This window comes from Juglans microcarpa x Juglans regia, chromosome 1D (assembly GCF_004785595.1).
Source record: "Juglans microcarpa x Juglans regia isolate MS1-56 chromosome 1D, Jm3101_v1.0, whole genome shotgun sequence".
NCBI classification, from domain to species: Eukaryota; Viridiplantae; Streptophyta; class Magnoliopsida; order Fagales; family Juglandaceae; genus Juglans; species Juglans microcarpa x Juglans regia.
In genome coordinates this window covers 42015014-42039215 of record NC_054594.1, presented here as the reverse complement: position 1 = coordinate 42039215, position 24202 = coordinate 42015014, and the positions used below count along the sequence as shown (strand labels likewise).

General features: G+C 38.0%; 2 protein-coding genes and 1 long non-coding RNA gene across 7 annotated transcripts; 2 read left to right on the top strand and 1 right to left on the bottom strand.

Moving 5' to 3' along the window:
- Position 1: 1 nt before the first annotated feature.
- Positions 2-8942, bottom strand: LOC121258185 (uncharacterized protein At1g51745-like). Of its 4 annotated transcripts, none has more exons than XM_041159602.1 (5): positions 8413-8942; positions 7935-8277; positions 2842-3908; positions 1355-1537; positions 2-1237 (listed from the first exon to the last, which is right to left on the bottom strand). In XM_041159602.1, exons 2-5 carry the CDS (start codon positions 8126-8128, stop codon positions 429-431), a joined length of 2253 nt encoding a protein of 750 aa, XP_041015536.1. In that variant the 5' UTR covers positions 8129-8277; positions 8413-8942; the 3' UTR covers positions 2-428. The 4 variants fall into 4 exon arrangements, with proteins under 4 accessions (XP_041015536.1, XP_041015518.1, XP_041015525.1 ...); XM_041159584.1 differs by having other exon boundaries at positions 2-1537; positions 8413-8663; positions 8738-8938; XM_041159591.1 differs by having other exon boundaries at positions 2-1537; positions 8413-8478; positions 8738-8938.
- LOC121262239 lies at positions 6427-6656 on the top strand. The gene is made up of 2 exons (XR_005940070.1): positions 6427-6515; positions 6610-6656. It is a non-coding gene; the product is annotated as an uncharacterized LOC121262239 (long non-coding RNA).
- A 3242-nt stretch (positions 8943-12184) lies between the features above and the next one.
- LOC121260841 (RWD domain-containing protein 1) lies at positions 12185-24125 on the top strand. Of its 2 annotated transcripts, none has more exons than XM_041162889.1 (11): positions 12185-12340; positions 12552-12617; positions 12731-12798; positions 13623-13653; positions 13806-13875; positions 14455-14512; positions 15145-15273; positions 22794-22885; positions 23070-23154; positions 23314-23392; positions 23538-24125. In XM_041162889.1, exons 1-11 carry the CDS (start codon positions 12334-12336, stop codon positions 23612-23614), a joined length of 762 nt encoding a protein of 253 aa, XP_041018823.1. In that variant the 5' UTR covers positions 12185-12333; the 3' UTR covers positions 23615-24125. The 2 variants fall into 2 exon arrangements, with proteins under 2 accessions (XP_041018823.1, XP_041018832.1); XM_041162898.1 differs by having other exon boundaries at positions 12186-12340; positions 12440-12617.
- Positions 24126-24202: the final 77 nt, after the last annotated feature.

Sequence of the window (24202 nt, the reverse complement as noted above, 5' to 3'; positions counted from 1 at the left end):
CTGAAGACAAATGTACTTGGATTCAAGTACTAGAAAAACAGGTGGATTCAGTAAATTACTAATCATGTCCAATAACCAAGTACTCTGGGGAATGAAGTTATTGCCTCTGAATCAACTTGAACTCAAATTAAAGACCTATATCAGGTCACCAGATCCACCATCTTTACATAATGTTACATTATATACAGAGCCAAAAGCAGCCTCCGTTAAGTGCACTCCTACCAGCTCTACATGGAAATGTCATGACTGTGTACACTTACAGAAGGATTCTACCTTCATGGCATATGTGCCACAAACAGAGCACAGTTAAATAAAAGCAGCAACTACGCAGCTAAACTGAATTTTTTTTTTAAAGAAAAAAACCCCCGAAGATACCAAACCAAAGTTGGGTAGATCCCAGCATCTGCAACTCCTCCCCCGCACCAAATTCATGGGACGCATGATTTTAACACACGGTGCGTTGGCCGTGCCAATCCATTCACTGCTTCATTTATTCTACTGAAGACTACTTTTAAAGGGATGCACGCCATAACAGGACCTTTGGGCTTTTCTATCATTGGTTTCCGCTCTTCTTCAAACTGCTTGTGACCAGTCAATGAAGACAGTTTCCGCGTCTTTTTAGACAATAACCCAGATTTCTTTATCTTTGGTGATTTGGCCAGTGAAAAACGTGGTCGCAACGCCAAGTGCTTGGCACTAACTCTTCCAGTTACTGAATTTGGCTTCACAGCATTATGCATTTCACCAGCTTCCAGACTGCACTCCATGCTACTCAAGAGATCATCACAACAGCCATCATCCAAAACCTCAACTGTGAGAGGGTGACCAACAATGGCTTTACCATTCAACTTACTCATTAGGGAAACCAATGGAACATGCTGTGGCCGATAGCTCGCTTTCACCTCAATCTTAACATCATATAATGAAGCATCAGTAGAAATATTTCTGACAGGAAAACCTGGTATCTGATATCTGGAGCGAACCGTAAAGCGGGATTGACGAAACGGGAGTGACCTTTGAGGTGTCAAAGAGCCATCAGGTGATAGCTTCACCTCAGCTGTTGGCACTCTCATATGAGAATCCCTCGACAGATGCTTGCCCCAGTCCCTGAATCCATCTTCTGGGCCTTCAGCAATTGATTTGCACTTTGGTCGTGAGGTACAATTATATGAAGTGGGGCCTCCACCAACGCCAGTGCAATCAACTTTCTGATCTGAACCTTCCAAGTGCTCTATACCTGCCAAATAAGCATTGGATTCATCATCCATGTCCGCAAGTTTTCTGGAGACCTGTTTTCTATTGTTACTTAAGTTTCTTGAATTCCTCTTTCGTTTTAACTGCCACTTTGAACTACCTTTCTCTATCCTCTGGCTAATATTATTAACGTGAACAGCAGCTGAACTGGTAGAACCAGATTCGTTTAGTCCCTCATGTCTCAAAGATACAGCTTCAGCTGGACTACTCTGACTACATTGCCTTCCCAGTGCAGCAATGTGAGGCCTTCCCGATGAAAAAGACACAGGGATAGGCGAAAGACCTGGCAGAACAGATCATGCGTGAGCACAGAGAAACATTTTTACCCACAACCAACTGAATGAACAAACAGATTACTCCGTTACACTAATAGCTAGTTTGCAGGAAAATGATGAGATAAATTATTAGGTAACTCTGACTGTGAAAGTAAAACTTAAAATACTCTTGCTGACTCATGGACGAAAGGCATATGTCCTGTCACCACTATCCTTCCTCTCATCACTGGAAAACATATATCCAGGAACCCAATTAATGCCTACATGCTAATACTATCTATCACTGAAACAGAAAATGCAGGTATGTGTTAAGGGTATAAATTTAAATCCAAAAACAGATATATAAGTTCAAATGTGTCCGCACAGTCGCAAGTAGCATTTACAAACGACACCCATAGTGCCAGATCCAATATCTCAGGAGCTTCATTACTTCCTAGCCATTAGGGCTGATAAAAGTATTTCCAAATTTGTAAACCAACAAAATCATAAATTGTCTTCCCAAATATTCGTCTATTTGGTAGGGCCCCATGGGATTAGTCGAGGTGTGCGCAAGCTGGCCCGGACACCCATGGTTATAAAAAAAAAAAAAAATATTCGTCTATTTGGCACGCATTCTTCAATCTCTACCAAGAGCATTCTCTCGTCACCTAGTACCTTCCTCGCAAGACGACTACCCTCACCCCCACCACACGGGACCCAATGGTGCAGAACACTCGGGCACACACATAACATAGAAGTACACAAGAACCCAAGCACGCATGCTTATCAAGTTTCCTTCTCAAACAATATGTTTACATACATAAACCTTCATTGGACTAAACACCAGGTCTTAATATACTTCCAATTTTAACTTTTTAAGAAAATAAGCTCAGATCCTGGCTTAAGACCCCACTAATTGGTGGCTTAGCAGATGTGAACAAGCATCTTGATGAACCATTCCCATATTCCTCTTTGGCAGATATATTGAATGGCTCATGTTTTCAAAAGTGCTTTAGTTTTGTAGAATGTATTTAGGTGTTTCTTCTGTATACTTCATGTGTACACGGGCTATGACTATTTCATTCGTATGAATAAAATTTACTTCTTACTTATCAAAAAACAGAGTGCTTTAGTTTTCCCTTTTTTCTGCCCTTTCTTTGAAGTTTCCCTTGCATATCCCCCCTCCCCCGAGAAGGATAATCTAAAATAAAAACAGAGATGAAAAAGAAGCAAAATTATCATATCATTTTGGATGTGCACCGATAATAAAGACAAAAAGAAGAGGTTATGTACACTTGATGTTAATGAATTTTATAAATTTACTCGAGAATACCTGCAGAGTGTTTTTCCTCCCCAAGGACCCCAACAAATGGTACATCAAATAACCTGTCAGAAGAATCATTCTCCACCAATGCAGTTACACTGGAAGTTTCACTCTCCTTCGTCTTGTAAACGATATTGGAAGCATCACAAGCAAGTTCAGAAGCATCACAAGCAAGTTCAGAAGCCTTTAGAGGGACTCCATTCTCACACAAAATTCCAATGCTATCTGAATTCTTGTTAACTGTCACAGATTTCTTCATATCGTTAGATTCTAAAACCGAAACCCTACATTCAGATATGCCCCGAAGAGGTGAACCGCTTGAACTGGGAAGCTGATCACAAATAACTGGAACAAACACCATGGCAGTACTCTCCAAAACCTTCGTTAATGGTCGGCGGCGACTTTTTCTTTTCAAAAATTCATGAACATTCGCCACTTGAGATCTCTTTCTTTTAAGTGACAACAAATAACTTTTGCTACCATTGACAGGACTTCCATTAGATATGCAATTCCCAGCACTTGAATCACAGAGTGAAGCACCATCTTGTTGAACTAAATCAAGCACCCCTCCAGTCTTTCTTTTCGACACAATACCCATGCCCAGGTCCTCAAGTCCTCTCATTCGCTTAACTCCTTCTGTTCCATCATCCTCAGAATCATTTGGGGTTCTTCTTCTTGTGACAGCTTGCACCTTATATGAATTATTATGATTTGGCTCTTCAAAAGATAAACCAGATTGAGATAACTCAGGTGCTGAATTTGAGTTATCTTCATAATCACTTGCATCATCATCCATATCCTCGTTTTCTTCACCAGAATGAGACATACTAGGTGACTCTCTGGCAATACCAAGGTCTCCTACTGAATTATCCCTTTGAAAGAAGTCCAATCGATCCTTGCCCAGGCGGACACTCTCAATCTCGAGAGCATGAAGAATCGCATCTTCCCTCCGAGCATATTTAACAGCTTTTTTATTGGAATTAGCTGCAGAAGCCTTTGCTTTTTCAATGCATTCATCATACTCCCCACACCGAAACGCCTTTACCCTCTTGGATTTTTCAAGATTATACCAATCCCTGTACCAACAAACAAAGAGGGGTTTTGTCAACCAAGTGACACTGTCAGTTAAAAATGATAGCAAGGTAATGACATTATAAATGCATCCCACCCTGGCTTATACACAACAAGTCTCCAATCACTACAAAAGGGGGGAGGGTAAGAAATCAATCATCAAGTTGACATTAGCAATTTTCTTACCTATAACTATACTCTCAGAAACTACGTGTGCTGCTAAAGAGATAGATTCAATGCATGCAAAAACAACTCACAACTCAACAGTCAATTTCAATCAACAATATAGAAATAACGAACTTGGCAAATGAGTAGGAAAACATAGACGGCACCTATTATGATGAACTATATTGCAACAGAAAGAATATTGATAGTGGCAACTCAAGAAGCAGTTAAATATTGGTATGAGAAATAGTAAAAAATAAGCTGGGAAAAAAAACTTCGGGTTTAGTCCACAAAACAAGGTGGAAACAATAAACCACCTCATAGCAAATTGAATCTCCCTCTTTTCTTTCCTTACAAATCTTGCATATTCTTTCAAGAAGCATATAGTTTTTGCACCATCAGTCCCATTACCCTGCAGATATGATAATGAAAGGATACAGAAAGCGGTACAATAACATAACAGCATAATTTTTCCTTACAAAGAGGGTCATGGTCGATGAAATCCAGGCAACTATTTACCAAACCCACCTGGTGATACGAGGTTGTAACATCCAGACCCCAAAAGTGTAATTTTAATTATTATTTTTATTATTATTACTATTACTAAATTTAAGATCTGTTTTAAAATAGTGATTTTATTAGAATGGGTGAGTTTCTTCCACTATCTTCACCCGTAAGCCTCAGTGTTTATCTCCTAGTTGAATAAGTTTCCTAATGGGAAACCAAACTCCCAACTCCAAACTCTATCCAATCTCCTTATGATCCACGATACCCCTATTCCTTGCTTATAAAACCCACCCCGAGACCTCCAGAAATAAACACAAGAAACCTGATACACATAGCCACTGTAGCAGCTTCTACAAATCGAGAACCCACCTCCCTCAACCAAGTCAGCCACCTCGCCGGAAACTACCACAGAAGCCGCCGACAGTGAGCTTTTCCCCCACCTCGACATACGCTGTCGTCGTTTGAGCCCAACCCGTCGATTTCTCTCTCCCTCTTTATCGGCAGTGACTCTTTGGCTGTGTGCTTGTGCTGCCGTCGCCAACCACCTCAAGGGACTTCGGAGTACCACTCTCGGAGCCAGAGATCACCGACCAGCCCAACCCAGGTGAACCCACTTCCTTCCAGAAAGTCCTCGACAGGATCTCTCTCTCCCCGTGATTTTCAATTCTCGGCTTAGCATATCCTCTCTCTCTAACTCTCTCTTCCTCTCTCAGTGTCGCACCACTGCCTAGAGACACCAGTTGCGTCGCCAGTCCCTCCCAACCACCCTGAGACGCCACGCATCAGCTCCTTGTCTCGGTGAGTCCATTATTATCACACAGCAAATTCCCTTCAGTTGTGTTGGTCCCGTGTGTTTCCAGAAGGCAGCCACCCTTTTTAATTCATAATGGGCCTTTGGGCCCTAAGCCCATACCGCCAAGTGCCTTCTTAAGACAAAAGAGGGCTGGGCTTATTTTTTAAATGGACTTGTGGTTTTAAATTAATATGGGCCAGAAACTATTCTAATGATTTTAAATAGACTGTTTTCTCAATTAGGGCTGCGCTGGAATTTAAGCTAGCCCAAAGTTTTATATAAAATAATTATGAACGCAAAGACACCATTTTTATAAAAAAGTATTTAAGAGATTTTTTAAAGTATATTTTTAAAGTATACTATGAAGCCTATTATTTTAGTTAAATTCTATTATACATAAAGTATTACGACATGCTTTTCTAGGAATTTAGTAACGTCTAGTACCTCGTATAGGTAACACGCTACAAAGTGGAATCAGGAAGCGGCGCTAAGAGGTAAATAGTATGATCATATAAATGCATGCATACTGTGAATATTATTGTTATGTATAAAAATATAATGTGCTTATGATGATTATCTACGCTACGCTAAGAGACAAGTCAAGGTTAGATTCCTTTCATGATCTTTGATGAAATATGAGATTATGCTTGAATGAATGAATTTGTTGTTTGATGGATTGAATGTTACTAAAATCACATGGAAGTCATGAGATGTTCATGTAGTAACTTAAGTCAAGTATGCCATGTGATAGAATAGCCAGATTATGCAAGCCGTGTGATAGAATAGCCAGATTATGCAAGCCATGTTCATGTAATACTTAGATTATGTATGCCATGTTCATGTAGTACTTAGATCATGCATGCCATGTTCATGTAGTACTCGGATCATGTATGCCATGAAATGTCAGAAATGGTCAGATCATGCTACGTCATGTCATGTCATGTTATGCTATGTCATGTACAAAAAATGTCATGTTATGCTATGCTATATACAAGAATATGTCATATTATATTATGTCATGAACAAGTATATGCTATGTTAGAAAAGTTCATGAAGCCTAATAAATTCTCATGCATTAAGAAAGATAAAAAGTTTTAAGACAGTGCCACGGAGTCAAGCGTGTTTCACTCCATGTTATGCAAGTTAAGTAAAACACAAACTCAAGCGTGTTTCACTCCATATTATGCCAGTTAAGTGAAACACAGACTCAAGCGTGTTTCACTTCATGTTATGCAAGTTAGGTGAAACACAGACTCAAGTGTGTTTCACTCCAGGTAATGCCAGTTAAGTGAAACACGGACTCAAGCATGTTTCACTCCATATTAAGACAAGATAAACAAGTTATTATGCATTCACATTACATGTTTGCCATGATTATGTATGCTTCTGCTCATGTTAATGATGAATACGTATGCTATATGAATTTGTGAAGCTATATGTATGTATGTAAAGTTTTTTCAGAAAGTTATGTTACATGTATGATTGTAATTTTGTGATATTGTATGTATGTTGTGAAGAGTCTTAAGAAATTAAGTCCATGCTAGGCCAAATTATATTGTACGGTATAATATGCTATTTACTGAGTATTCGACTCATTTTTGTTTGTTTCTCTATTTTCTTCTATATTTAACTGTTACAAATGATGAGTATGTGGACGCAGAGTTGGAGGGCCAGGAATAGATCTAATGTAAGACTTAGAAAGGAATACGTGTTATTTACTCAAGAATTAGTTTCGTTATGTTTTTATGTTTTACTTTATGTTTACAGTTTCATGATTCGAAGACAGTTATGTTCAGTTTAGTTGAGCTTTTTTTAATAAATGAGGTATTTTTCATGGATACGACTCTCTTCACCGAGCATTATGTTATGAATGTTAGTAACATCTCTATCCTAAGAGAACAGAGTGTTAAGAGTGTTACAGAGGTGATCGTAGAGGAAACAGTATACATAACAAGGTCAAGCATTAATTTCGTGGGTCAGTTTTTCTCTGTTATTTTTGCTTTTCTTTGGCTTGTGGGAAGGGGGAAGGGGCATCTCCCTTATGAAGTATGAGTTCAATAGTTTTTATATTTCCTCAAAAATAAAAAGACCCAGACTTCTGCAGATTATTAAAATCCAAGAATATTAGAAAAAATAAAAATCTTGCAAGACTACCTATAAAAAAAATATAAAAAACAAAATAAAATAAACCTAGCAGGACTGCATCCTCAGCCCTATTACATAATCTTTGTTTTTTGGGTAAAGATGCATTGCCGGTTACAATGCATTATTATAACGCTTAATAACCACCAACATTGACATCAAGCACTTGAAGAGGAAATTAACCGAACAATTTACCTACAATCGTTTAACAAACACATCAAAACGCAATGCATATGAAGCTCGAAGCACACCAACCAACACAAAAACTAAGAGAAACGGAAAAAATCCCAAAAACCCAATTAGCAACCAAGGTAAAGAAGTAGCAACCAACACAAAAACTAAGAGAAACAGAAAAATCCCAATAACCCAATTAGCAACCAAGGTAAACAAGTAGGGAGAGTGTAAAATAAGAAAGAGCACTCACACGCTTGCGTCCTCGCGACCCAGAAGCTTAACGGGAGTCCCTGATCTCGGCGAAACCAAGGAACCCTCCGACAACTCGTCGAGGCCCATTATACGGCCCGGCCACCACGACCCGTTTCTGCGGCGGACCCAAACCAACCCGCCCACCGACGCATCGATGCCGTTGGATTTGGCCTCACCAGAACTACTCCCCATATCAGGAACAACAACAAACAAAGAACAACCAAACCCAATAAAAACGAAAAATATTGTGACCTCAAATATCAATTTCGGCCGTGTATTCTCAAGCCCCAAAAATAGGTCCAACGCCTCGGTTTCATGAGCAAATGCCCGGGCTTCTCAACCTGACAACCACGAGCAACAAAACCCAGGAACAACAAATATCAGAAATTCATAACATTGCATGCAACGCAAAATCCGAAGAACAAAATTAAAAATTAAAATTAAAAAAGAAAAAAATTATTAAAAAGAAAACTCACTGAGGAGCGAGAGGCGCTATGATTGGAGGCTTCATGGATGAAGGAGATCTGACCGGAGAAGAAGAACTACAAATGTATACGGATATCTATTAGAAGGAAAGGATCTAACTTTACGTTCTTTTCAAATATTTTTCATCAGACCTTCTCTAAAATCTGTTTCGTATATTTCGGTTATTTATCTTATTTTTTACGATCTTCTCTGGTTGAGTTCCGTCTTAGAGGTTTTTGAAGCCCTGTCTGCGACTGGCAGTCTGCGGATACAGAGAGAGGGCGAATGAGTTGCTGGACGGATGAGAAAAAGTTTGGGTGTTCGGATCAAACGTACCTTTTGCTATCTTTTTCGCCGAGGGAGAGTGCGCAAGTGACAGAGGCTAAGCTAAGAAAAACCGCTCCGAGTTGATAAATTACCAGCGGAAGAGTTTTTTTTTTTTTTTTTTTAAGTAGAGTACTATTTTTATAAGTGAAAATCCAGTACATCAGAAATTGTCTAAAGCAAGAAAAGATGAAAGAAGTAGATCTTTTCTACTAAAAAATATCAACAAAGAAAGGAGGAATTTGGATTAGCGAAGAGCTATTTTTTGTATCGTTTTGGAGTGCATTAAAACAATAAATGGAAGTCGTGGGTGGAGGATTTCTTTATTTAATTGTCATCACGGGACTTGATTTATTAAAAAATAATGATCACCGTAATATGGTCATTAGAGGTTGGGTATTAAGTTATTATAAAAAAAAAAATTACTCATTATTCTTATATTATATATATTCTTTTATTTTTTATCTTTTTTATTTTTTTCTTAACATGTGTATAGCATAGAGATGATGAATATAAGAATTCTTTATTTTTTAGGTAAAACCTGCTTATATATTTTTCTGACTAAAATTGATTTAGAAGATATATTTTAGATATTTAAGGTAATCTAGTTTCTATACATCATCCATATTGAATAATGATAAGTTTGGGCTTTGGCTACAATATTAAATTTCTGTTTTAATAATTGTTTATAATTCTTTTATTTTATATATTCAATGGTCATACTCTCAAAACCTAACAATCATATTTATTATTTTATCGAAGAATCTATTTTATGTAATTATCATTTTTTAACAGTAATTCTATATAACAGTCTTTTTTACGGTTCTTCTAGGTAGACAAATTTGTCGACGAATTCGCGAACGCTACTAATGTGGCAATTGTTTTATACTAAAAAATAGAAAAAAGAAAAAAAGAAAAAAGGAAAGAGACGGGACGAAATCCTCATTTCAGCCCAAATCCATCTTCTTGTTTTTCGTCTCTCCATTTTTATCACCCATTTTCACACCCCATTTCATGGATCTCTCGCGTCTCTCTTGTTTCTTCATATCCCACTGCAAATGGTATACACTGTAATTGCTTTGTAGTGTAGGAGATATAATAAACATTACAGAATCAAAAGTTTCAGAAATTCTCGTTTTCTTATATTTTCAATAACACCAATCTTTGATTTCGAGTTTGAAAAAAATATTTGGAAAATATCACCTTTTCCGACCTTTTTGAAGACGGCTCCAAAAAAAGGCCCACCTAAACTTCTGCCCAAATAAAACATTAGGGGCATCTAATTAGTTTTTGGCAATGGCCCTTGAAATCCTGCAATTTCAGAAAAAACTCAAAAACAATCTCTTGCACTCAAAAGGGTGTAGAATATTGTTGTCCATACCCAATTATTATTATTATTTTTCGCATTTCAACATTTTAGGGTTAACTTTTTGGGCTAGAACGATGGAGGACCAACAATACAACAAGAAGCTACATGACAACCCAACAAATTGTGTTGATACCTGCGCACCTGCACTGTCTTATGAATCTATGACCATCCTTTAGCTTTTAATATTGCACAGACATGAATGAAGCTGCTACCTTGGGTGACTTTGGTTTTCCGCATCTTTGCCACCGAAGCTTCGAATATGGTGGTATCTTTCCTTTCTTTACAAAACAGCGGGGAGAATTTCCATTCCATGTTAACGACTCCAAAGACATGATCGTATACAACTCCCTCCGCAATGCTATTAGTTTTGGATAGTCTCCCTTACAACTCCCTCTGAAGTCGAAAGAGCTCATTCTTGTCGACATTTTGTTCCCTGCCCATTCCACAATCTAGCCCTTCCACTGATGTTAAGACACATCGTTTTATTAAACACCTACCATATCATATCAATTCGTGTGCACCCATATGCAATGGGTGCACCAATTTGACTAAATTTAGAGTTTTTCTTTTATCTAACACTAATTGTTTGAAAGTTTAGTCCGACATTATCAAACATTTATGAAAAACATGAATAAGTTTAACTTTTACATCATTTCATGGAATGTATTCAACTATCGAATACGGATAAGATGTACTATTTTTCAATTTATAATGCCAAAATACAACGTTATCTTTATTTACAAATATTAATTAAGAATTAATTGCTTCCAAGAAAGCTACAATGTGCGGTAAAATTTGTTGGAACTGTAGCACAAAGTTAAATTAGTCATGCTTTACATGTTCCCATTTGGAGGATGTTGATGTTTTTTTTTTACTAAAATTTTCCCTTACCATGTATTATACATATATCTATGCCACTCCCACTGTTCAATGTTCAAACATATTATTCCGACTTTTGAAAGTGAATATTTTCATCCTAAAATCTTGATACCCTACCGTCTAAAATATATCAAAGAAGTTACTCCATTGACGTAGCCTTGTCATGCGACAGCCACGATGCCACGTCATTAATTAAAAAAAAAATCAAAACACAAATGCTATTGGTCCAGGCCAATGTGGCAAAGTACACTTTAGAGGACATAATAATTTTTTTCCTTTGTCCTTGTACCTTCAATTTTATAATTCTGACCATTTCATTTTACATACCATAAATCTACTAACAGAATTCCAACCATGTGATCAAGAGCTATTTACGTATGATCCGATTTTTTAAATGAAAAATCTGATTCAAAATCTTCCCACCCATTATATTATATATATATATATATAAATAATATATAAAGAATTCCAACCATATGGCTGCAATAAAACACTTCGACATGACACAAGAAGTGTAAAAAAAATTTAAGTTCAACAAAAACTATAAAAAAAAAAAATGCAGATCAAAGGGGCGCCAAACCTCAAGTGGCAGGCAGTGGCAACCCTCTAAGATGTTATTGGCCCCGTGTAGTCATATGTTGTCATGTATATTAAGTAGATGGACACAGTTTATAACAGAGAGATTAGGGCCTCTTTTGTTTTCAGAAAACATCTTATCTCATCTCATCTCATTTCATCATTACAATTTTTTCAAATCTCCATATAAAATAAAATAAATAATTCAACTTTTTCAAATCTTAAAATAAAAATAATATTAAAAAATATATTCTAATAATATTTTATTCAACTTTTTAATTTTAATCTCATCTCATCTTATCTTATTTCTCACAACAAACGAGTCCTAGGTTTGATGTCTTTGAAGGTACATGGAGTTATTTCTAAAAATAAAAATAAAAATTACACAAATGGCAGATTTCAAACGGAAAAACAAAAAATTACTGTCCAAATTTTCCTCATTATCTTGTAATCGTAAGATGAAAAGTGGCAATACAGTATCTGATCATCATTTTATAATATGGAGTAGAAATTATTTATTATATTTTATTTATAAATTTTTTAACTAAAATTATATAATAATAAAAAAATAATGTAGAAATAGATAATGGATATATTTTTTCCGCATCAAAAGGTATTTACTATTTATTTACAAATAAATAAATTACGAAGCGATAGCGGGAGGACTGGGGTGGCCGTCTCACGAAGAAAGAGTGCTTTGAGCTCGTGGCGTCACTGACATTTTCCGCCGGCGAATCAGAAGCGAGAAATAACTATCGAAAGGCTGTTCATAAGAATCATAATCATGACTGGTATTTAATCTTCCTTCACTCCTTTCGTCTCTTGCTAGGAAACTGTATTTTCCGCATAAAAGTAAGGATTTTTGTTTCTTACGGATCCGTGTTTTCTAGGTATAGTCTTGATGTCGAATTGACTCAATGGAATTTATCTCATTGTTAACCCAATTGCGCTAAAATTAGTTTGCGACTATTGTTCTTTTAATATCGATGAACATGTGAACAGACTATGTACAGGAGCAGGAGATGGAAATTGAGGCCTTGGAAGCAATACTTATGGATGATTTCAAAGGTCTGTTATGCTATTTCCGTCTCCGAACTCAATTCCTATTATCATGGCTATTTTTATTTTAATTTGCTTGTTTTGCCATTCTTGGCATGTAATTCGTCTCCGTTTTGTGACAGAAATTCACTCTAGTGAGAGTGGTTTAGCTACTTCCAATCGATGCTTCCAAATAAAGCTATCCCCACAGGTTCATATTACCATTCTTCAGTGTGGTTTGTTTGATTTTTTTTTTTTCCCAAATTTTATTGGCAGAGTTGATGTGAAGCATGTTTCTGTTTGATGACTCTAAAACGACATTAAAAGATATCCGATTGTTCTTTTTTTTTGGTGGTTTGGGGTGCCTCTCCATGCTAGGTAAGTTCGTAGAATAAGTTTATCGGTGTTATTTAGCCAGTGAAGCTGGACAGGAGATTGTGCTCATGCCAACTTTATGAGAAGTGGGGTGCTAGAACCACTATCATAAACTCGGGGAACATAAGGATTATGTAAACAAAGTTATGCATGTATTTCATACTTCTAAAAGAGCTTCAATCGTCATGGACATTTGTTGCATGTATATGACTCTTTTTTTATGGGTTATAATGATACTTTTATGTTCTTATTGACGATGCATTGTGGGGTGACGTTTTATGTCTACTATCTTGTTATTCAATAGCTACATTGATCGTAAATGCGTATGTTCGACTCCACAGATCATCGTTAATTGTTTGTGATAGAGGCTTGAATTTTATCCTTAATCAATGGTGGTCAATGAGCTACTTATTTGTACAAGAATGTGCCCTAAAAAAACGTTGGAAAATAGTTTCTTGGGTTATTTCAGAATCAGATTGAGAATTTATACTTACAGTTGTGCTATTGGTATATTCTTACTTATAAAAGAAATCTACTTACTGTTGTTTTTATATGCAATTAGAAATCAAGGATAATACTTAAAAAAAAATTGAGGATGCTTTAAATCCTTCCTGGCAAATGTATTTCCTTATATGTATAATATTGCTTTATGTTTAACAGGATGATGAAATAGACGAGTCGTCCATGCCAGGTTATTCTTCATTTATCTTTTACATCGATAAGCTTTCCTTCCTAATACGCACTCAAAAATAAAATTTTGGGAGACTTTGTTTGCTGGTTTACCAGTTTAGGATGTTGGAAATTTCCCGTGGACATAAACTTCTTCTAAAATTTCTGTTGCAGTTCAGTTGGCTTTGATTTTCTCGCAAACAGAAAAATATCCAGATGAGCCTCCACTTCTAAATGTGAAAAGGTTAGTATGTTCTTCACATGTACATTGTTGTGCTAAAGAGTACTCCATCATTCTCTGCTCTTTAGCATTTATTCAACCCCAACTTTGACTTGCTTAACTTTGCCATGAACTTGTTGAACTCACCTCTGCTACATTTAAGCATGAAATGGCACACAAGCAACTTTTTTAATTAACTACCTTCATGTTGTGAATGCATTTAAGATAAGTGCCATCATATGGTGGCATCTCTTCTCTGTTATATGCTCCCTTTGATGTTGCTGTAGGAATGCTACCTATTTATTATGAATGTAAAAGGTTGGTATGTATTAACTTGTTGATTATCCCTTCTGCTAAAAGGTTGGAATTCTATCTGGAGCTTTTAGTGGCTCTTCTAGATAATAGAGATTTATTTTTTATTCAAAGCATTTTGATCATGTTGCAAATTTGTGATAATACAAAGTTATAGATGAATAGCTCTCTGTAATCAATGTTGCCTTATTCTGCTAGATCGAAGACAAGTTACAACTGTATGAATTGTGGTTCTGTTTAAAATTAACGCATCATTTCTGTTCCCTAGTGATGGTAGTTTTCATTTTTCAGCTTACGTGGAATACAAATTGAAGATCTTAGAATTTTGAAAGAAAAGCTTCAACAAGAGGTAATCTCTTGGTGTTCTGTACTAGGATATGCAATTTGCAAACATTTGAGCCAACCAAATATGCTTATATTCTTTATGTGATCTAGCTTCCTGATATAGAATATTCTGTACAGAATATTCCATTCACCCCTTCTGCTTCCCTCCAGCCCTCACACACAGAGTGACTTGAAATGGAAAAGATCAGTCATGTTAAAGACAATGCCATTTAGAATTATTTTTTTATTTCATTTTTATGGGCTGTAAATCCTTTTAGAACCTAGGAAACTGAGGTTGCATGAAACAACTGAGGGAAAGCGATAGTCACATTTGCCCCACAACTTCAGAGAAGAGTATTCAATTTGAAGCTTCCCCTAAATCAGTTATAAAGCTTAGTTTCACTCAGTAAGTAGCCATTGTGAGGTTTAACACCCATGACTGCCTTTATAACGTACCCACTCTGTGGGTTATTCATATTCCCAATGTGGGACTGAGGGTGTTACATTGCAAACTAGAATTTATATCGAGCTAAAAATAATGACTCAGTTTTGTTGGTTAACATTTTTTTCTCTAAGATGGTTGAAATATTCATTAAGTGATGTGGGGTTGGACTAGCTGTGCATAGCATGTCTTCATTTGTCATTTCCATTCCACAGGCGTGTGAAAACCTTGGCATGGCTATGATTTACACACTAGTTGCATCAGTTAAAGAGTGGATTTCTGAACGATTTTGTCAAGACACGACCATTGAGAATGCCGATGCTGAAGAGGCTGCAAAAGAGGATGTATGGGTGTTCCTGAATTTCGCTTATTTCTTATTTTCACTGGTTTATCTCTTATATGTTTGCTATGTTTTAAGTCTAAGCATAGTTTCTGTTTTGGACATTCCTTAGCAAATTAGGCCTGTAAATTCTGAAAAGCTTTGGCATTTTGCCCATTCTTTTGTTAATAAATTCTGTTTATTTATCCAAAAAAAAAAATCTGAAAAGCTTTCACATCCATTGACTGCATAAAATTATATTGTACTTGCAACTCATATATTGTTATCTGTACATAATTGTAGATGGTTGCACTCACTGCATGTTGAACTTGTTATTCTTCTAAGTTATATTATGCCTTTTAAGTTAAGTTATGGGTGGCAAACATGCAATGCTGTTTTGTATTAAGGTAGGTGCTGGTGGGTGCCAAAAAAGAAAAAGGTGCGGTGAAGTCCAGCAAAGAATTGTAGTGTTAGACTTAAAAATATATCTAAGATTAGGGAAGGAAACAAGTTATGCTTAAGATGAGGTTTTAGCATAAATAAAGGTGGGCAATACCAAATCAAAGAATACTGTAGCAGAGCTGCAGAGGTTACTGTAAACACAAATATATTAAAAATATATATTTTTTTATAAGTAGAATTATATTAATAAAAGAATAGTCAAATCCATTTTCAGTAAAAGGAAAGCCCTAATTACGTAGGAGCAAAAGATACAAGGAAATCATGAAAATCTTGGCCATTAAAATTAACGGCTATGGCCCAAGAACAAAGAGTTCTAAAAAAGAAAGCTTTTAGTTCCTCCATCGATCTCTCTTTGTCCTCGAACGTCCATTCATTGCACTCCTGCCACACACACCACATGATACAAATAGGAAGCATCTTCCATATAGCCTTGATTTGTTGATTACCTCTTAGATCTATCCAACTAACAAGCATCGCCATTACTGTTTCAAGCATAACCCAACCCAAGTCTAGTCTACTAAATACATCGTTCCATAACCCCTGAGCTTCCTCACAATGTAGTAGAAGATGGTCCATATATTTACCCCCATTCCTACACATGCAACACCAATCTACGATGATCACCCCTTCGTTTCCTCAAATTATCCGCCGTGAGGATCTTACCCAAGGAAGCCGTCCACACGAAAAACACTGCTCTGAGAGGCATCTTAGGTCTCCAAATCCTTTTCCATGGAAGCTGAGTTGGAAGCTCTTGAGAAAGAGACTTATAAAACAAGGGAACCGAAAACAAGCCTTTATCTGTAGGTATCCACCATAATAAATCAGCATGCTGGTTACTCGGTTTGATTGAGTACAAGAGGCTGAAGAAAGTTGCAAAACTGTCCATTTCCCAATCATGTGTCGCCCGGCTAAAATTGATATTCCACTGGATTTGTTCCCCCACTATCACTATGACTTTCGCCGCTGAAACATCATCGGCACTTGCGACCCTGAAAAGAGCAGGAAATAGATCCTTTAGAGCACAATTACCACACCAAGTATTATACTAGAATTTGATCCTAGCCCCATCTCCTAGACGAAAACTTGTGTGGCGAGAAAAGATCCCCCCTCTTCTTATATGTTTCCACAACCCCACTCCATTTGCCCCTCTCACTTCTCTTGTACACCATCCCCCCATAAGCCACCATATTTACTCTCAATCACCAACTTCCATAGAGCTTCTGGTTCTTTATGGTATTTCCATAACCATTTTTCAAGCAACGCCCGATTAAAAATTCTCAAATTTCTAATGCCCAAACCACCATTAGAGAGAGGGCTACATACCTTCTCCCACCTGACTAGGTGGAATTTAAACTCCTCGCCTATTCCATCCCACAAGAAGTCCTGTTGTAGTTTCAAGCACCACACTTGCTGGAATAGGGAACAAGGACAAAAAATAGGTCGGTAGGTTAGATAATGTACTCTTTATCAGGGTAATTCTACCACCTTTTGACAGGTACATTCTCTTCCAGCCTGCTAATCGACACTCTACTTTCTCAATCACTGTATCCCATAAAGAAGCTGCCCTCGAGGCGGCCCCCAACAGAAGACCAAGATATGTCAAAGGGAGTGAGGCAATCTTACACCCCAAAATATTAGCCAACTGTTTTATACGTTGAACACCTCCAATAGGCACCACCTCTGATATTTCCAGGTTCACTTTCAGCCCAGAAACTGTTTCAAAACAAAGTAGGAGGGCCTTCAATACTCGAATCTAATTATGATCTGTCTCATAGAAGATAAGAGTGTCATCTGCAAACAATAAATGTAAAATATTAATAAGTCCCCCACCCGGGGAACCAATTGAGAAACTAGTCACACGCCCATTGGCGACCAGGGCTGAGGTCATTTGGCTCAAAGCCTCCATCACAATAACAAAGAGCAAAGGGGACAACAGATCTCCTTGTCTTAGACCTTGTGAGCTATTAAAAAAACCTGTTGGGCTTCCATTTATCAGAATTGAAAATTTCACCATAGATATACACCAACGGATCCATGATCTCCATCTCTCCCCAAAACCACACCTCACAAGAAGGTTGAGTAGAAAGTTGCAATTAACATGATCATACACCTTCTCCATGTCTAACTTGCATATAATCCCTGCATTTTCAGCTTTCAGTCTACTGTCCAAACATTCATTTGCAATAAGAACCGCGTCTAAAATCTGTCTATCCTTTACAAAAGCATTTTGAGGCTTTGAGATTATCTTCCCCACTACCTTACTAAGGCGATTCGCAAGTACCTTGGAAAGAATGTTGTATACCCCATTTACTAGACTAATGGGTCGAAACTTCTTAATCTCCGCAACCACAATCTTCTTCGGTATCAAAGCAAGAAAAGTGGCGTTTAGGCTTTTCTCAAATTTTCCAACCAAATGAAATTCCTAAAACACCTTCATGAGATCATCCTTTAATACATCCCAACAAGTTTGAAAGAAATCCATAGAAAACCCATCAGGACCCAGGGCCTTGTCTTTAGCCATTTTCCTCATCACTTTGAAAACCTCGACCTCCTCAAAAGGCCTCTCCAAACGGGTTACCATCCATAGGCCCAATAGAGTAAAAAACTAGCCCATCAGGCTTAGGCTGCCAACCCTCATGCTCGGTAAGTAGCTATTCAAAAAAGCCAACTACATGATTATTAATCCTCTACTCATCTTTTCAATCTACCCCATCAATCTTTAGCATCTCAATGTTGTTGGATCTCCTGTGAGAATTGGCTACCCTGTGGAAAAACTCAGTACTTCGGTCACCTTCCTTCAACCATAACGCTCTCAACTTTTGCCGCCACAAAATCTCTTCTAATAGAACGATCCTCTCAAGTTCAGCAACCAGCACTAGCTTTTGGGCTAATTCCTCCGGAGTTAAGGTCCTAGACTCTTGTAACCTTTCTAGCTCATGGATCTCCCTTATCTTGCTTTTGGTGTTCCCCAATGTCACCAAAATACTGTCTATTCCAAAACTTAAAGTCTTGTTTTAGAGCTTTCAATTTACCCGCAAACGTGAAACTAAGGGTACCTTGTATAATAAGAGGACCACCACTGTCTGACCCTATCCACAAAACCTTCCAATTTTAGCCACATGTTTTCGAACTTAAAATACCGACGTCTTCTTTGAATCCCACTACAATCCAACATGATAGGCCAATGGTATGAACACAGCCGAGGCAATCTCTTTTTTCAAACCTCCGGATAATGACTTTCCCACTCCGGGAAAATTAAGAATCTATTTAATCGAGACCACGCCTGATTATTGGCTCACGTACATGAACCCCCGCCATTGGTAAATCCACTAAATTCAACTCAAAGATGCATTCCGAAAAATCTGACATTGCTGGACACATTTTTCTATTGCCAAAGCACTCACTGGGAAATCTTGTTACATTAAAATTTCCACCAATGCACCATGGAAGATCCCATCAACTGTGTACTCCGGCTAGTTCATCCCACAATAATCTACGATCGTTGTCTAAATTGGGACCATAAACACTTGCAAAGGCCCACAAATAGCCATTTGATACACTCCTAAAAGAGTATGCTACTAAAAATAACCCTATAAACTCCTCCTTTTTCTCCACCACTTGTTGGTCCCACATCACCAACACACCTCTTGAGGCCCCGATAGCTGCCAAATTTACCCAATCCACGTGTACGCAGCTCCATATACTTCGTACAATTTTTGTAGTAATAACTTTCAACTTCATCTCTTGTAAACAAACGATGTCCGCCTTCCACCCTTGCAACAAGTTTCTTACTTGAAGACGCTTGCTAGCCTCGTTTAGTCTGCGAACATTCCATGATACAATTTTTGGTTTCATTTGGGATAGGCCAGCCCATTCCCTTTAGTCCTATCCCTACTAATGCTACCTTCAGACTTCATGGACCAGGTTAGCCTTATGAGTTCACGTTTTTTCTTAGAACCAGCTTTCCTTTGTTGTTGTCCCGCTTCAATAGCGGTGAGTAATGCCATGAACTGCTCCTCATAACCTTTACACTTCAAATCCGCCATTTCCTGGATATCCTTCACCGTGTTAAACACCCAGTCTTAAACACTAGATTGATCTAGAAACAAACAATTCAAAGGGATAGGGTTCTGCATTCTAAAATCCAGTTGTTCCTCCACGTTCTCTTCCCCAAGCACGAATCCAAGTTCCCCTAAGAGTCACTTGAAACTTGAATAAGCCTCTGAGAGTTCTCCTCGTCTGAAAGAAAAAGATTATCACTGGCCGAGTCCTCCCAATAAAACAACGTCACTATGCAACTCAGGGGTACTCGCCGGACCATCATCTCCTCCCCCACACCTCGTCGGCAGTTTCTGTGCACTCTCTGGAGGGGGAATGGCACTCGGTTGTGGTGGAAGATCCACCTTCATCACATTCGGCGTTTTCTGCTTCTCCTGCAGAATCAGCCCACCCTCCGCTTGCACCACCACCTTCATCAGTGTCTTCTGATGGCATTGCGACGAAGACTCCGGCAAGTCCACCACCCTCTGGTGGCGGCGCGACGACGACTCTTGCAGAGAGGGCCTCCAACCTGCTCCCGTGTGTCCTACTTGAGCCCTCCACTCTTGCCGAGCTGTCTTCTGGAAGTTGGGCTTGGGCCCAGGCCTATCAGCCCGGCCCTTTGGTTGAGACCCTCCTTGCCCTTGTGAAGTTACACGGGCCTGGGCCAATCTCGGCCCATCCCATTGCTTGGGGCCCTTAAAGGCCCCTGAAAAACCTGAACTTTTCCTCCCCCAAAACGCATCGTATCCTCCCTCTCCTCCTTATTAGCCTCGACACACCTCAACACTTTGGCCACCTCCCCCTGCAAATTCCCCCACTGAACCTGCACCTCCCTCACCATGCAGAGTACCTCCCACACCTCTCAGACAGCTTCTCTCTCCCGAAAAGGGCCACTAGGGACTCGATGCCCAGCACCAACGACAGAGCCTCCCCTGCTTGTCCCAGGGCCATATGCGGACACTGCAATAGTGCATCTATATGTGTGTGCGTGTGTAGATGTCTTGGAAACAAGAACCAATGACAAGACAACTAAATAGAATTGCAATTGTTCAAACAGAAGGCACCACAAAATGGAAAGGCAGAAAATTTTTTTGGTGGAGGTTGTGAAAATGACGATGACAAAAACACACAAAAGAAAAGAAAAGAAATGAAAACTATAACAATTGCAGGCCTTGAGCAGAACTGTTGCAAATAAGATCATTGTGCTGGTGAAAGAGTTAAATGAAGCTGTCTCTAATCAATTTGATAAGACTTTGTTGAGTTGATTTATTTTTAGTTTCATCTTGGCTGTTAGTGTCCTTCTATTTCTCTATGCTTGTGCCCATTTGACATGTTTATTATGATGAATGGATGCTTGTCTTTTTGGATATGAAACATGCCTCATGATGTGAAAATGGGCGGGTTAATTGTAACGAGGTGGTAGAAATCCAATGAATCCATGGTAGAACAACTTTTAAAAGATAGGTATGGCCAGATCACACCTCGATGCACCCCAACAGAAAAATAAAGCATGGCCTTTGTTTTGGTTGCGAAGTTGAGTTCACAATCTCAGTTATATTTCCAACAACATCACCTGGCATAATCTCTTATATGAGGTTACTAAGGGCCTGTTTGGGAAGCTCATCTCATATCAAATTTCTTATAATTTCCTTCCCAAACATCACTAAAACATAAACACTTTTCAATTTCAATTTTTCAATTTTTTCATTTAATCATTACCTAATCATTACAACTTTCCCAAACTTCCAAACAAAACACAAAAAATTATACAACTTTTTCAAATTTCAAAACAAAAATAATATTAAAAAATAGTATTCTAACAATATTTTAACTTTATAATATTTTTATTCAACATTTTCTCTATTTTCCCAAAACCCAATGAAACATCTTAACTCAAAATATTTCACTATTATTCACAAACCATTTCATTACTATTCACAGAATTCTCATCTCATTCTCCAAGCATCCCTTAAGAGGATCTAACAGTCCTTTGTTTTCCTTGGAATAGTATCCAGTGTAGTAAAGTCCTGAAAAAGTTGCTGGAGATAACCTTAGAAAAAAAATATCTCAGGTGGATTTGTGTGGCAAGAGAGTTGTAGTCCTTTTTTTTACTGCACTTGGAGTACAATGAGAGTCCTAAGAAGGTGATCAACGTGTACTTGAATTGGGAATGGGTGCTTACAAGACATGACAGAAGTTTCATTTTGAATGCTGATCATTTTTTGCATCATTTCGGTCTCCATGTGATTGGAATAGACTTTAACGGGCTCAAATTCCAAGATTTTCTTGTATCTATTTCTAGCTCTTAACTAGGTGTTTTCTCTTGTATATGTCATGTGTACACGAGGCTTCGACTATTTCTACTATTATGAGTAAAAATTCTTTTTACTTATAAAAAAAGAGATTAAATTTTTCTTCTTGCCATCTCTATATGAGTCGTCAACTGTCATTGGTAGGGCTTCCATTCCTTCTTTTATAGATTATATAGATAATTTAAACCTTGGACTGTACTTCTTTAGGGAATCCTGTCATATGCTTCCACTACTTGAGTTCATTTCATTCTAAGCTTATCAATTGGCAGCCCAATTTCTTTTTTCCATGTTTGAGTTGTCTACTAATGTGATACCCCATACTGAATAATAAGGGTAGGTAGTGTATGAGATCTCACATTGCTTGGAAATGAGAAGTTCTTGCTCTTTATAATGGTTTCAACGGGGTTCCAATTGTATCATTGACCAGTCCATTTGGAGTAAAGGCCAAGATGTGGCTTCGGCCTCCCTTGGGGTGTTACAACAAATGTAGGGCTTCAGATGGAATTCAGCTACCCCCGTTTATTGACTCGATAAAACAGTTTAGGATTAGGTTGAATCAGTTTTGTTAACGAACTGAATTCCTTCCATCCTATAAAAGAACAATGCCTCTCTATCTTGCTCCTTATTCAGGTTGAGTTGTACTTGAACAAACATTCTGATGAACCTGGTAGGCATTTGCATAATCAATAAAAGTCAACTTTCTCACGCTTGCCCTCCCTTTCTTTTTCAGATAATTATTCCTCATGGAGAACCAGTTACTGTTGATACCTTTCTGGCATGGAGAGAGAGGTATGAAGCAGAATTGGCACTAGAACGAGCCAAGTAAGTTATTTCTTTCTTTCTTTCTTTTTTTTTGACAAGTCCAAGTAGATTGGTGCCATAATGATGATATATGTCATAAGCTATTCGGAAATGGATAAATTAATCTCACTTGTCTCTTAAAGGGTATATCTAAATGTAAGCTCACGAGTTTTTCACCACAATACACAAATCCACTTATTTTCAGGTTAATGCCCGAGTCTGTGCTTACAGCTACTAAGGAAAAGAAGCTCACAGGAAGACAGTGGTTTGAAAGCGGAAGAGCTGCTGCGGTATGTTGCTCTGATACCCCCTCCCTCACGTAGTGGACATCTTAAATTTCTCCAATCTCAGGAGTCTGTAGCATTGCAGAGAACGGCTCATGAAGATCCCCTGAAAACTTAGCTAGTTTATAAAGAATGAATAATTACATGACCTTTCCTATTTTACAGAAAGGCGCAGCTCCAGTTACTGAAGGAACTGACGTGGAAGATGAGGAAGAGATTGACTTTGATGATGATGATTTTGAAGGTGATTCCTCCTCTTCCTCTCCATAAAATCCCATGTTTATGATTTGAAGATCATATTTAGATATTCCTTTCAACAAATAAGTGATGTTGATAAGCTTTGTATGCTGAGTTTGACAAAGAAACATCCTCTCTCTTTGGTGTGACAGATGATGAAGATATGCTCGAGCACTACCTGGCTGAGAAATCTGACTCATCCTCTCATTCTTCCAGGAAAGCTAACTAAGAAATGAATATGGAGCACTATTTGGGATGGATCAATTTGTGTAATTTTTATCACATGTATTTTTGCCTTGTTTATCTTGAGGGGGGGAGAAGGGAACGCAGTTTTGCAACCATGATGTTCTTTAATTCAAGTAAATAGGTGGTGGTGTTGCATGAAAACATTGTACAAGCCACAGATGGACATGATAGATTTATGGACCTATCTACCTCCACCCCCACCCGTTGATCCCACATGACGCCCAGGCCCAGAAAGGACCCACCGTCCCTCCAACCCAGAACAGCCAGAACTGCCGTCGTTTTTCTTATTAAAGAAAAATTTTCGATTCGAAATATATATACACTTATGTTTTCTAGTTATTATCAACAAATGCAGCCTATGTGAAATATTTTTTCGCCCCTTTATCGCTTATTTCTTCATGTATATTTGACCTTTCTGCCAACTTTTAACGTGTTTATGTGGCTACAATGTACCTTATGAATTGTTAGCCTAGAAAGAACGGAGTTGCTGTGTATTGGATTAAGTTTTTTTTTCCAAGATGGCTCGCATGAATCAAGTCTTAGTAGGACGGTGCATCTTGAACTCCAAGCC

Excerpts from the sequence above, each read along its gene's own strand:
- LOC121260841 (XM_041162889.1), top strand. Across the intron at positions 13,876-14,454 it reads CCACTTCTAAATGTGAAAAG|CTTACGTGGAATACAAATTG; the intron begins GTTAGTATGTTC and ends TTCATTTTTCAG. Across the intron at positions 15,274-22,793 it reads AAGAGGCTGCAAAAGAGGAT|ATAATTATTCCTCATGGAGA; the intron begins GTATGGGTGTTC and ends TTTCTTTTTCAG.
- LOC121258185 (XM_041159576.1), bottom strand. The coding sequence starts at position 8,128 with ATGGGGAGTAGTTCTGGTGAGGCCAAATCCAACGGCATCGATGCGTCG. Across the intron at positions 3,909-7,934 it reads GGTCGCGAGGACGCAAGCGT|GGATTGGTATAATCTTGAAA; the intron begins GTGAGTGCTCTT and ends TTGTTGGTACAG. Across the intron at positions 1,538-2,841 it reads GGAGGAAAAACACTCTGCAG|GTCTTTCGCCTATCCCTGTG; the intron begins GTATTCTCGAGT and ends CTGTTCTGCCAG.